Consider the following 13473-nt stretch of genomic DNA (forward strand, 5'->3'; position numbering starts at 1 on the left):
CAGTCCTAGAGTCTCCCCAGCCTGAATGGGGAGGGATGAGGGACAAGGAAACAGGACTGTCTGCTGTAACAACAGCTAACAGGGTATGCAACTACACCATTAATGCCTTAAGTCAAAGCACAACCAAGCTTTAATTACGGCATTTGCTCAAAATGGTGCACAGTAAAGATTTGGCAACAAAGATGTATCTTTAAGTTCTTAATTCTGATCCTGTTGAAAACATTCTCTGGTTTTAGCATGTGGATTTTTAAAATTGTCTCTCTGCTCCTTGTTGTTTCTCTCCGTTTCTAGATGGTGTTTGTATCCCTGGGTGCACCAAGGAGAGAACGTAAAGGTGAAGGTGTGCAGCTTCCAGCATCTTGCCTACCTCCTCCTCAGAAGGACAAAATACCAATGCTTTTACTCCTTCAAGAACCTCATCTTACCACTCTTTTTGATCTGTTAGAGATGCTTGCCTCTTTTAAGCCTCCTTCTGGAGAAGTGGCTATGGAAGATAGTGAGGTAATTTAGAGTAATTTTATTCTAATAATTACATTTAAGTCTTATTTACTTGGATCTGTTTTTCCTGTCTAGCCTACTTCTTGTGTACTCTGTCCAATTGCTAGATACATTTATTGTCTGTATATTCACATTTTGCATATGGTATAATCATTATGATTATTCTGATTTTCTTCTGATTTTCTTAACAACTTTGTTCTGATGTGTTTTAAATATTCTGAATATTGTAGAAACTATAAAAAAGTAATTCTTAAGAAAGAATATTGATTATTTCAGTAGAGGTGGTAACTAATAAGGGGAATTGGCTTGAAGAAAGGTTTGTAAAGGTTTTACCGCAAAACCTCAGGTTTTATGTCTTATATGTCATCATTAGCTTGTGGGAAATTAAATAACCACTAGTATATTCAGACAAGTAGCTTATTTTTAAGTTCAATTTACACTCAAATATTTCAAAATATGCGATATGCTGTAAAGATAATGGAACTTAGTTTCTTGCAGGTTCAGTGAGACTTGTAACTATCATGTTCTGTTTATGGATTTGCATTAGATAGGAAACAGCTTCTTAATTAAGAATAAATGTAATTTTTGACTTTGAAATCTTATTTGCACAAAGAAGTTCACAATAAGAATGGTTGTTCTATGGTTTGTCAGAGTTCAAGGTGTGAAGAACTCCATCTCCATGCAGAAAACTTGTCCAGGCGTGTCTGGGAACTGTTAATGCTTCTGCCAACATGCCCCAATATGTTGCAGGCATTCCAGAATATTTCAGATGAGCAGGTAAACAAAGAATGCTTGTTTTACATGTTTATCTTTATTATACATGGATGTTTTAGTGTCTAGTGTTTTAGTTGAATTTTCCCCAAATAAGAATGCTAAATAGTAAGTGTGTGAAGTATGCTGAGGCACAAGTAAACATAATAATTCTTGCAAAATTAAACAGAGATGTCAAACTTAGTTCCCAAAGTTTGTTTTTATTATCTCTTTTAAAAAGTGAGTTAATAAATGAAAAGAAGAATCAGTACTAGTTGTCACAATCTTTTGGGTTGATTTGAAACAGCAGTTTCTTTGTCTGCAGGCTTGCTTTAACATTATGACTCTTGTGACAGTAATCCTTTTGTACTCTCAAGTTCAGAACATGGGTACTTATCTAGTTGTTTTCTTGCCCTATAGATGAAAATTTTGCCTCTTATAAAGTTGATTAAATTACATGTTAACAGTTTTTAGATATTATGATTCTTTATGGACACATGCATCAAAATTTTGGTGGAAGTTATAATTTAGAGTACAACATTTGGCTTCCTCCACTTTAAAATTGTGTGTACCTCAGCTTATAGTAAAGTTGGAGTTTTACTCAAATTTTGTTGCTGAATGCACGTTATTCATATTGTTAATCATGTATAGAAATATGCTTGAAATTGTCTAATTTCAAATAATAGGTGAAATTAAAAACCAAATAATTTGTCCATGTCACTTTAAAAATCCTCTCCTTGCATTTTTCAGACAGATTAGCGTTACATATATTTGTGTTAATTGTTTTCTGTCTTTTCTGTCTTCTAAGGGTAATGATGGCTTTAGCTGGAAGGATCTGCTGCGAATAAAAAGTGCCCATAAACTTTTGTACGCCCTGGAAATTATTGAAGCTTTGGGAAAGCCCAACAGGAGAATAAGACGTGAATCTACGGTAACAGAGTTTCTTGCACAGAATATATGTTTTTCTCTCTGAGGCTAGGTATATATTGATGAGTTATTTTATAGTATTTTAATTCTTTAACTGTTTTTACAATGAATTGTTCTTACTTATCTTTAGGGAAGTTATAGCGATCTTTACCCAGACTCAGATGATTCGAGTGAAGATCAAATAGAAAATAGTAAAAACACATGGAGCTGCAAGGTTTGATTTTCCTACAGTATTCTATGATACCTAATACAGTTTTTCAAAAAAAAGATACAAAATGAAAACCCATTTAAAACATCACCTGTCTTAGAGTTCTTGAACTCAAATTTAGGTATTACATTTTAAAGTTTTTCTGTGTTGTCAGGCCTTTAAATTTGTCACGGTTCTGTACAATGATTTCTTTTGTTTTTCATAAAATATCCAGCTGACTAGTTTATCAGATTTTTAAAAATTATTTATTTATAAAACTTAGATTGGTATCTAACTGAACTTAGTGATATTTCTGTATTTACTTTTCTCATATTGGTTCCATAATATACTTACAGTTTGTTGCTGCTGGAGGACTCCAACAGTTACTAGAAATTTTCAGTTCTGGAATCTTAGAGCCTAAAGAACAGGAATCATGGACTGTGGTAGGTGTTTATTCAGCCTTTTTCTCCAGAATAACATAGCTCTTATTTGTAAAGACTTTCATTACTTTCAGCCTTTGTTGCAGTTACTTTTCTGTAGTAAGTGAAATAAATGAATTCTGTAATTGAAACCACCAGAGTCTATGCAATAGCAGCTTTTTCTTAAATATTTTATATTCATAGAATGATTTATTTTCTTTAAAAAGAATAATCTTCGTACTTCTGCTTTTTTATATTTTAAAATCACCCTTTGTGTTTTTCTGTGTGTATTTTTTGTTTAATTTTTTGTCCAGTCTTAAAAAATCCTAGCTTGTAGAACATAAAATTGTAGATCGTGGAAAACATCTTAGAGGAAAAAAAAAATGGGTTTCATCTTCAGGAATGGTTGCAACTGCATTCATAAAACTATTGCATATCACACTTTTAAAAAAGTAAAAATTTGCCAAACAAGAAGGAGGTAGTTTATTTTTGCCTTTTTTCTGCTTGTTGTAGGGAAGGTTGCTATTTGGAAACTTTTATTATAGTCTGTTTTAGAAGGAGTAATCTGTTAGTTATCTTTCCCTCTGAAGAGGCCAAGAAATACCATTTTGTCTTGTTGGCATTGACACAAAAGGGGTAGCATTGTGGCTGTGGTGTTAATAAAGACACTTTTCGTTAGTGACCATTATTGTTAGTCATTCTTATATAATGTCTTTTTCATCATTATTCCGTTACTACTTAGAGCTGAATTCTTACCACAATGAAAGCTTTTTTTATTAAATTTTTTCTCTTTTAAAATTTGCAATTCTATGGCATTTGATTAAAAAAAAAGTTAAATTTCTCAAGCTGCGAGTCATATGTACATAAAAGAAGTAAATGAACAAGCACATATATGTGTGTATAAAACTCATAACAGTTACTGAAATGCTAAAAAGAAGGCGGGTATACTTTTATTAAAAATTTGATAGTTTTAAACTAATTTTTATATGTTTGCCCTAAAATTATTTCAATATTAGAAGCAAGTTGTCCTTCTTTCTATTCAGTGTAGAAACAAAAGTTTCTATGATTGCTTTTATTGCTCTGTCCAAAAAGCATGCACAACACTGCAAAAATGGTAACAAATTCTGCAACTAAGTGCCTTAATACAAAGTCCTGACTTATACTTGTATGCTTACATGCATAGGTGCTAGATACCGAACCTACTTCATATCACTTTGCTGTGACATGGTGCTCTATTTTTGTTAATTTTACTCTCAGAATCCACTTTCTGCTGGTGGAGCTGAGCAGGTGCTGTGTTTGGCCATAGGCACACAGCTGAGAGCTGTGAAAACTGATCTCCAAGAGCTACAAAATGAGTCAGTCGTTTTCCTCTAACAAGAGATATGACAATACAAAATAGTATTTTTAAAGTAGTATCTATTGTGTCTGCATGGTTAAACATACTCAGCTTGAAAGTGCTTCTATATACCATGCTTATTACTCTGTGCTATAGTTGAATACAATGCAGGAAAGGCTATTAAATGTTGAACTTAAGTCCTATACCATTTCCTCTGTGTTATTTCATGCACTCAGTAATAGAATATCTTGAATGCACGTGTTAATAGGACTAGATCATGAAAATGTCCTTAGTATAAGAAGTAACTTTTTAAGTAACTTTCTTCTTTATTGTCTCTTCTGGTGAGGTTTTGCCAGTTAGAATTGTAGCTGTTTATCCTTTATACCTTACTTAAACTTTTCATTTCAAATTCCATAGCAAGCATGAAATTATTTTAAAAATACATCCCTGAAATAGGAAAATTTCATTTTCTTCTTATTCACAGTGGCAGCTAGACTGTCTTGCTTGCTTGTTGAAGCTGATATGCCAGTTTGCAGTTGATCCTTCAGATTTGGATTTAGCTTACCATGATGTCTTTGCCTGGTCTGGTGTAGCAGAGAGTCACAGAAAAAGAACATGGCCAGGCAAATCAAGGAAGACTGCAAGTGACCATGTGAAGGGCCTTCATATACCTCGTTTAACAGAGGTAAGAGATAAACAGCATGTCCATTTTGTGAACTTTAGAAAAATGACTCCTTTGTTGTGTGAAGCCTTTATTTTGGTAATAATGTAGTGAAAAAGCTACTAATATTAATCTCTATCCTACATGTTATTCTTCTCTAAAAAGTATTCTAATTGCTTTAAACATGGCAGTTTCAAAAGCTGGAACGAAAAGGTTTTCTGGTGATTGGTGAGCATACGAATTGGGAATTCAGAATTCCGGTGCTTTATCCCTGTTTCTTAGATTTTGTTTTCCCAAGTAATTACTCCTTTTTTTATGGTAACTTGTTATATGGACTCTCCTCATCCTCACTAAGTCCATTTTAGATTCCTTTAGTAAACACTAAAACAACTCTGCTACGGATATCTGAGTGAATGTACAATAAACTTACCTAAACCTGTAAACCTTCCTACCAGATTCGTGCATGCTAATTTCCTAATGTAGACCAAGCAAACGCAGTATTTTGACATCAGAGATACACTGTAAATCAGTTGCTCTTGGGCACAGGACCAGCTGCGTTCTACAAGTATTAGGTGTTTTTGACAAAACAGATCCCTAAATTGCCAAAGCTGCTATGATACAGAGAAATAAGAAATAAGGAAGAAATTCTTTACTGTGAGGGTGGCGAGGCACTGGAACAGGTTGCCCAGAGAAGCTGTGGCTGTCCCTTCCATGGAAGTGTTCAAGGCCAGGCTGAATGGGGCTTTGAGCAACCTGGTCTAGTGGAAGGTGTCCCTGTCCATGGCAGAGGGGTTGGAACAAGATGATCTTTAAGGTCCCTTCCAACCCAAACCATTCTATGATTCTATGAAATTATCAAGTCTATTAACTTTTTTAACACTGGTTGTGTGCTGCTACCAGTTTCTATAACTGGTTTTACATTTTTGATTGTCAGTTAATGAATATTTTTGGTTGCAGTGGATTTGCTGTCTAAATATTTAAAATACTTTCTTAAGACTTTGATTTGAAAATTCTGCGTGGCCTGTCAGGCCCTCTAAAGACGAATAATTTAAGTGAATGTATAGTCAATAAAACATGTTGATCACAGAGAGGTGGAATTTACATATCCAACCTCATCAAGCCTAAGATTTTAAAAATGAAGTGAATAGTCTATGCTTTTAACAAATATACTGTGTATTTGCTAAAAGGATTGAATACATGGTTGATTTTTCTATTCAGTTAAATTGTCTTTCTTAGAGAAATAGAATGAAATTTTAGCATCTAGAGTTAAGTCAACAAAACACAGGATTTCAGAGCTGCTTCAATGAAAACCGATATAAGCTTTAACTATGGAGATGCTATGTTTTGTCTTTTGCTCTTCTGCCCTCTCCACAGGTGGGTTTGTTTTAGATTCACACAGTGTGTATAATTTAAAAACAGATCAAAAAGCTTGTTGTTATATTAACTGGTTTTTTTTTTTCTTTTGACTTCAATTTTTAAAGGTGTTTCTTGTACTTGTCCAGGGAACCAGTTTGATTCAGCGACTTATGTCAGTTGCTTATACATATGACAACTTGGCACCTAGGTACAATATCTTTTTATTTTTGTAATAAAGCTAATCAAGTATGCACATTTTCATTGCTGCTTTAAATAAAGTAAATAGTCCTTTCAGTTGTAGTCCCCATTAACAGCCATAACAGAAATTTAAGTCTATAGACATTAGACTTCCTTTTCTTAGTCAGCTCTTCTGGTAGTTATCCCACCCTTACATGAGGAGTGAGAGAGAAGAGAGTGGCAAGAACTCTCAGTGGTCAGGGTATGAGACATGGAGCAACAAAATATATATGGTATGCTCTCATAAATTCCCATGCCAGAACTATTTCTTTGTTTTATCTGTAGCAATTAGTATTCTTGATTTCAAGCCAGTGTAAAGGAGAAATTAAAATAAATTCACTTTTAAGGTGCTTAGTCATCTACCAGTTTTGGCTTTTTTCCTCCATCCTAGTAACATTAGCTTATTACTGCTGAAATTACCCTTACTATTTAAGTGAGTGTGTATGTACTGAAGGCAAAATTTTACCTTCAGAAACACGCTATTAGAGATTTTTGTCCTGAGAAAAGCAATTCTGTGTAAGACTGCATCATGACCATTGGACAGATGGCAGGGAGGTCAGGTTTTTTGCTACATTTAGTGTTGTAGAATTACTTGACTGCAAGCAATGGATAGTCTGTTTTACCATATTTTTGAAAGATTGTTAAGGACGTTCAGAGAATTTCCGGTCAAGTCTGCAAGTGTGCCTAACTTTAACCTCTAGCTGAGTTGCAGGAGTAATTTTAAATGCATACAGTATGGTTTTGGTTTCATGACATTGTAATATACTTTATAAAAATTAAGTAAATACATTTAAAATTTGTCTAAAGTTCGCAAATGTTTGTTCAAAGTGCGGTTCTCTGTGAAGAATACTAGCTTTCTTCTGTGTGGGTCAGTTCTTAGTTCTGTTTTACATCTCTTTTTTCGAATAAAGTAAAGGGGTTGTGGGTATTTCTTCTTGACATTTGTAGTCAGTAAATCTTTATCAGGGTGACTTGAAGATTTTTGTAGTCTTACTATTGTTGCTAATTTTGAATACTGGAAGTAATGCATCCTTTTAAAATTTTAGTTTTCTTACTGGGTACTTAATAGCAACTGTTGTTACTTATGTGTGTACTTGTATTGCAAGTGATAATCTGTTACATTCTATGATAAAGTTCAAATGGCGTTATCTTCTTCCTGTTCAGGGTGTTGAAAGCTCAGTCTGATCACAGATCAAGACATGAAGGTTAGTGCTGCAAAACAGCTGTATGTTATGAACTAATAGTAATGAAAACATATTGAAGATAACAAATTACGTTTGTTTTATTCCACCCTTAGAATGCTATAAACTTGTGTTCCTTGGTGGTGTTAGAGCTGTTATAGAATCATAGGTTGGAAAAGACCTTTAAGATCATCAAGTCCAACGGTCACCCCAACACCACCATGCCTACTAAACCATGTCCCGAAATGTCACATCTACACGTTTTTTGAACACCTCCAAGGATGGGGACTCAACCACTTCCCTGGGCAGCCTATTCAAATGCCTGACCACTCTTTCAGTAAAGAAATTTTTCCTAATACCTAATCTAAACCTCCCCTGACACAACTTGAGGCCATTGCCTCTTGTCCTATCGCTAGTTAGTTGGGAGAAGAGACCAACACCTGCTTCACTACAACCTCCTTTCAGGTAGTTGTAGAGAGCAACAAGGTCCCCCCTCAGCATCCTCTTCTCCAGACTAAACAGTCCCGGTTCCCTTAGCCGCTCCTCATAAGACTTGTTCTCTAGACCCTTCACCAGCCTCATTGCCCTTCTCTGGACACACTCCAGCACCTCCATGTCTGTGTTTGAGTGAGGGGCCCAAAACTGAACACAGCACCTCAAGTGCCAAGTACAGGGGCACGATCACCTCCCTACTCCTGCTGGCCACGCTATTCCTGATACAAGCCAGGATGCCATTGGCCTTCTTGGCCACCTGTGCACACTGCTGGCTCATGTTCAGCTGGCTGTTGACCAACACCCCCAGGTCCTTTTCCACCAGGCAGCTTTCCAGCCACTCCCCCCAAGCCTGTAGTGTTGCATGGGGCTGTTGTGACCAAAGTGCAGTATCCAACACTTGGCCTTGTCGAAACTCATACAGTTGGCCTCGGCCCATCAATCCAGTCTGTCCAGATCCCTCTGGACATCTAGGTGGCAATACACAAAGAGGCTTTCCTTCTCTGGAAATTGTTTTATATGTATTGAAATATTGTACTGTAGCTATGCCTTCATCTCCAGAAGAGCTGGTTTCTTACAAAAGGTCTAAATGACCTGTGTCAGATTATGTCTATATCAAAGTAATTGTCAGAAATACAGCACAGGCATGCATAAAGACAGGTATGTCCTCCTAGGCTTATACGTTGCTTTCATTTTTTCTGCTTTATTCTTCCCTGTGGATGTTAAAGTGTATGAAACTCAAATTTGCAGTATCGCGTACTAAAGTCTTACTCCTAGCTGTTAAGAAGAAAGGAACAGATATACTAGTTAGTCCAGGGAAATGTTGATGTTAAAACATGATGCAGCCCATTAGCAAAGTACCAGCTCACTGCATAAAATGTAGAGATGCAGGAAAGGATTGTGCCCCAGACTGGTAATACCTGAACAATTCTAATTTAATTGTCATCAGTGGTACAGTGGTCAGTATTTAGTAAGCATATTGGTAAAATTCTGAGTTTAGGTAGTATCTTATGTGCCAGTAAGGATTTAGTCTTGTACATTAGTATGACTGAAATAAATGTTGTGTGTGCTAGAACTGTGCAACTCTTCAACCTAAAAAGCCTCTTCTGTTAGTTACAGTGTGATTTACCTTGTTTCCTTTCAGTCACTCATTATTCAATGTGGCTCTTGGTGAGTTGGGCTCACTGCTGTTCCTTGGTGAAATCCTGTCTGGCAGACAGTGATCATTTGCAAGACTGGCTAAAGAAACTTACCCTTCTTATTCCAGAGGTATGTTAAAGGAGAAGTTAGTACATCACTAATCAGTGCATAACATGGAACAAGATTAACTTTAGTTTCAAGCTTCCATTGAATTCAAAACATGTTGTTTCCTGCTAAATGTAAGCAGGGTCTTACTCAGTTACTTGCAATCTCGTTTAAGAAATGATCACTTGTAGTTAAAATGCTGTGTAAGATGGCATATTTGTGGTTGATTGCTAACCAGTTTTTAAACTCTGATCTTTGTTTTTGGCTTCTGTTTGAAGATAATTTTTTAATTGTAATTTGTTGAAATTTCTGAATAATGCCAGCTAAACACAAAATGAGGTGAATAAGAGTTGATAGAAAAATGAATCTTTGCTTAGCTTTAAGTAATTTTTACTAATATAAGAAAAACTTGAAAATTGCATAAAGATATGTATAGTAGAAGATTTTTGTATTTACTAGTGCAATATGGACATGATGTGATAGTTGTTGTCTGTTGCTTTATTACTCAACCACAGAAAAAGCTTATATGCTGACTTCATTTAAAAACCCTGGAAAAAAAAGAGTACAAACTGCCAAAGCTGGATTAGTGATAGTCTATGGATATTTTTCTTAATAAGTCTTCTAGTGAAATTAAACAAATTAACCATGTAGTTAGGAATGAGTTAAGTATAGGTTCCAGCATCACAAAGATTTCCCTAGTTTGCCCAGATGTGGTATTTTCTATTTTAGTAACTGGCTGTAATCTTTACTGTAGAAAACCTTAAGAGACAAGGGGCACAGACAAATCAGCTTTCTTTTGTTTTTTTAGAACACTGTCTTTTGCAATTTTCTGTAAGTAATTTAAATGTAGTTATTCATAATACTTTTTCTAGAAAGACAGATTCTACCTTGATAAGCTGATAGGTATTGTGAGAGGAACTTAATTATGTACATATGAAAGAAAAGTCAATAAAAGAAAAGATCTTCTAAATAATGCATGTAATCATTTAATTCTTGTATTTTTCATAAAGACTGCTGTTCGCCATGAATCTTGCAATGGTTTATACAAGTTATCTCTCTCTGGTCTGGATGGAGGAGACTCAATTAATCGATCCTTTCTGCTGCTGGCTGCATCAACATTGTTAAAATTTCTTCCTGATGCTCAAGCTCTGAAACCAATCCGGGTAAGAATTTAATAAATTACAAGACTTTATCAAAGACCTATTTAAACATAGTTTTGTTAATATAAAAAAAAAATGGTAGCATATATTATCATTATGTCTGACATTTCTGATGCACTGAGATATTAAGATTTATGGTTTAGATGCTTTCAGAAGCTTCACAAAAGTGATTAAAGCTGTGACACTACAGTAATTTAGAGCTTGCCTGTGCTTGGAGAAATGCAGAATAGCATTTAGGAAAGTGCTCTTGTTCTGGAATTTTATTGTCTGCATAAAACACTGTTAGGGAATAACAGCTGTGTTTTCAATATATGCCTGAATTCCTCTATTAAACATAGGTAAGTCCATGAATAAATCAGGTACCCTCAGTTGTTGTGGCTGAATGTTACTGTTCCCCAGCCAATTGCTGCTGTTTTTCAGTTGAAGTATTATTGTCCTCACAGCCCTACTAAATAGAAGAGATTCTGTGGATGCTGTCAAAGCTACTTGAGGAGGAGTTCTCACTGTTAATATATGTGGAGATGGTTTGAACTAACCTGGATGGTTTTGCCTGAAGTCAATGAAGGACTGTAGATGTAGCAATGCTTGTCAGGGGAGGCACTGCTGACTTCAGCTGGTGTAGCTAGATCTGAAGGAGAGCTCTGGTATAGACTTGTATGGCAGGGAAGCGTGAACCTGGATTTTGGGTCTGTCAGGCAGTATATCTTGTGATCCTGTGTGGCATTTGATTGATTTCAGATTGGAATGGTTCACTCTGTTCAAGTCTGCTTTCGTTTTAAACTCTGTTGATATTTTTAAAAATACAGAATATGATATTTAAAAATCTACTGAAGAGTTTGCATTATTTCACTCATTTTCAGAAGATCGTAAAATTAAGAGTTGTACTAACTAATGTTGAATTCAGTCAAAGTTTGTCATGTTTTGTGTAGTTTTAATATTAAAAATTTTGCAATTTGCAGTGGTTAGGATGGAGTCAATACCATTTTTTTTTTCCCTAAGTGTCTGGCAGATCCTCCTGATAATCTTTCAGGAATATTAATAAATACTTTGGAAGAAAAATAGAACCTGCACTGTTACTGTTGTAAAATACCTTGTTCTTGTGCTTGGCTTATCTTAAAGAGGGGCTTGTAGAAAGTAATATTCTTGTAACAATTACTGGATTTACTGCATTTTTTTAATACAGTTATTTTGTCTGATGTACTTCAGAACAAAAGCAATTTCTTTTCACAGATAGAGGATTATGAAGAAGAAACAGTGCTGCAACCAGGTTGTAAGGAATATTTTTGGTTGCTGTGCAAACTGATTGATAACATACATGTCAAAGATGCATGTCAGGTAGGTTTTGCTTTGCATTCATATGAATGTTGGCTTTTCTAAATCTGGGTATTCAGGTCACTTTTATTTCAGTATGAGACATTTGTCATAAGATATGGTGAACTGCTGTTGAATGGCTCTTGGATCTTTCCCATCTCCCAGCTTTCCTTACTCTCTGATGTGTATTTAGTAGCTCTTGGCCAAAGGAAGCTTCAGATACTGAACCTCTAGAGTCAAGAAGGAGGAATGGGTGTAATATACAAAGAGGGTAAACTTTGCTGAAGGTAACAGACATTGGGAATACTTTAATTATCTGAGAGATGCACTGTTGATAATTTCAATGCGGTCTAAGGAGAAGGTAATCAAGTATTTGGCTAAAGCTGAAAGAGGAAAAAAATTCGATTAACAGCCACTTAGAACAGCTTAGAAAACTTATTCACAACTTTTGAAACCTCTCTAAAGGGTTAAAGTTACCTTTTGGGCAAACTGAAACTGCTTGTGCTGTCTGGTGGCCCTGTATAAAGCACTCTAGTTCATTCTCAGTGTTGTGGCAGCAGTGTGGGAAGGGAAGAAAGATAAAGCCTTAATCCTGGTTTCTCCAGAGTGGAAAAGTCGTCTTCTCTTCTGACTCTGGATGTTTTCAGTAGAGGCAGAAATTTTGCTTCCTCTCCCACCATCATTCCTCTGTTCAGTTTCCTTCCATTTCTGTTTTATTAATTGAATCTCTTAGCTAGGTTACAGTTCTGCCTACTTCTGCGTTTTGCTCAAGCAAGAAATGCTATTGGGACTTTTCAGCCTTCTGATGACAAACTATATGTTCTTGTGAGAAATAACAAACACTTCTCTTGTAAATTTTCTTGTACTATTCCTTTTTTTTTTGTATGGTAGATACAGTATATTTGTGGGGTCTAGAACTGAAAGAATTAATGTTACTTCATTTGAACTATACAGCATTGATTTTAAAAACCAGTTTCATCACATTTATAAAATGTGTTAAAATATTGTTGCAAGCAGGTTTGAAAGATGGGTTTTAATTGTCCCTGGTTTTCTGTGTGCAGTAACAAAATTTCATACAAAAGCATAACCATAGTTTCAGACTAGGCTTATAAATTGTATTTCATGAAGTACATAATTATTTTCCATTTATATTCTATTTTCTTTGTTTTTAATCAGACAACACTGCTTGATTTAGATGCACTAGCAAGACATCTTGCTGATTGCATTCGGAGGTAAGGTTTGCTAACGGTAATTTCGCTTGTAAGTTGCATTGTATTTATTGTTAGTGGGACAGGGTTTTAACATTTCTTTTGTATATATGTGTATAGCAGAGAAATCCTTGACCATCAAGATGGTAATATAGAAGATGATGGACTTACAGGACTACTTCGTCTTGCAACAAGTGTTATTAAGCACAAACCACCCTTTAAATTTTCTCGTGAAGGCCAGGTAAGAAAAGGACACTGAAAGACTGCAAAGCGATCAAAATAGTGTCAACTCTTGTTATTATACTTTCTTCATTTCACCTTTTTTCAACCATTTTGATTGAAGGCTTGATATGTGAGAGTATATCATATTTCTAGCCTAAGGATGATGGATAAAAACACACATATCATTCCTTTGTTAAAAAGTAGCACATACAGTCCCTTCCCTTTCTAACTATATTTATTTTCAGGATAGAGTTATTACATACTAGAAATTTTGTTCATTTTC

General features: G+C 35.3%; 1 protein-coding gene across 5 annotated transcripts in view; it reads left to right on the plus strand.

The window, feature by feature from the left end:
- The window catches only part of USP34 (ubiquitin specific peptidase 34), a 147518-nt gene that overhangs the window by 76050 nt on the left and 57995 nt on the right, over positions 1 to 13473 (plus strand). For 4 of the 5 annotated variants that reach the window (XM_075413537.1, XM_075413541.1, XM_075413540.1 and 1 more), the window contains exons 29-41: positions 292 to 501; positions 1150 to 1275; positions 2057 to 2179; positions 2306 to 2389; positions 2719 to 2805; positions 4602 to 4802; positions 6260 to 6342; positions 7536 to 7576; positions 9189 to 9313; positions 10300 to 10452; positions 11680 to 11784; positions 12937 to 12992; positions 13089 to 13209. In XM_075413537.1, coding sequence (XP_075269652.1) covers positions 292 to 501; positions 1150 to 1275; positions 2057 to 2179; positions 2306 to 2389; positions 2719 to 2805; positions 4602 to 4802; positions 6260 to 6342; positions 7536 to 7576; positions 9189 to 9313; positions 10300 to 10452; positions 11680 to 11784; positions 12937 to 12992; positions 13089 to 13209 — 1515 coding nt within the window. The remainder of the gene's footprint in view (positions 1 to 291; positions 502 to 1149; positions 1276 to 2056; positions 2180 to 2305; positions 2390 to 2718; positions 2806 to 4601; positions 4803 to 6259; positions 6343 to 7535; positions 7577 to 9188; positions 9314 to 10299; positions 10453 to 11679; positions 11785 to 12936; positions 12993 to 13088; positions 13210 to 13473) is intronic. The other variant, XM_075413538.1, reaches the window with a different exon arrangement.

This window comes from Opisthocomus hoazin, chromosome 2 (genome assembly GCF_030867145.1).
Source record: "Opisthocomus hoazin isolate bOpiHoa1 chromosome 2, bOpiHoa1.hap1, whole genome shotgun sequence".
NCBI classification, from domain to species: domain Eukaryota; kingdom Metazoa; phylum Chordata; class Aves; order Opisthocomiformes; family Opisthocomidae; genus Opisthocomus; species Opisthocomus hoazin.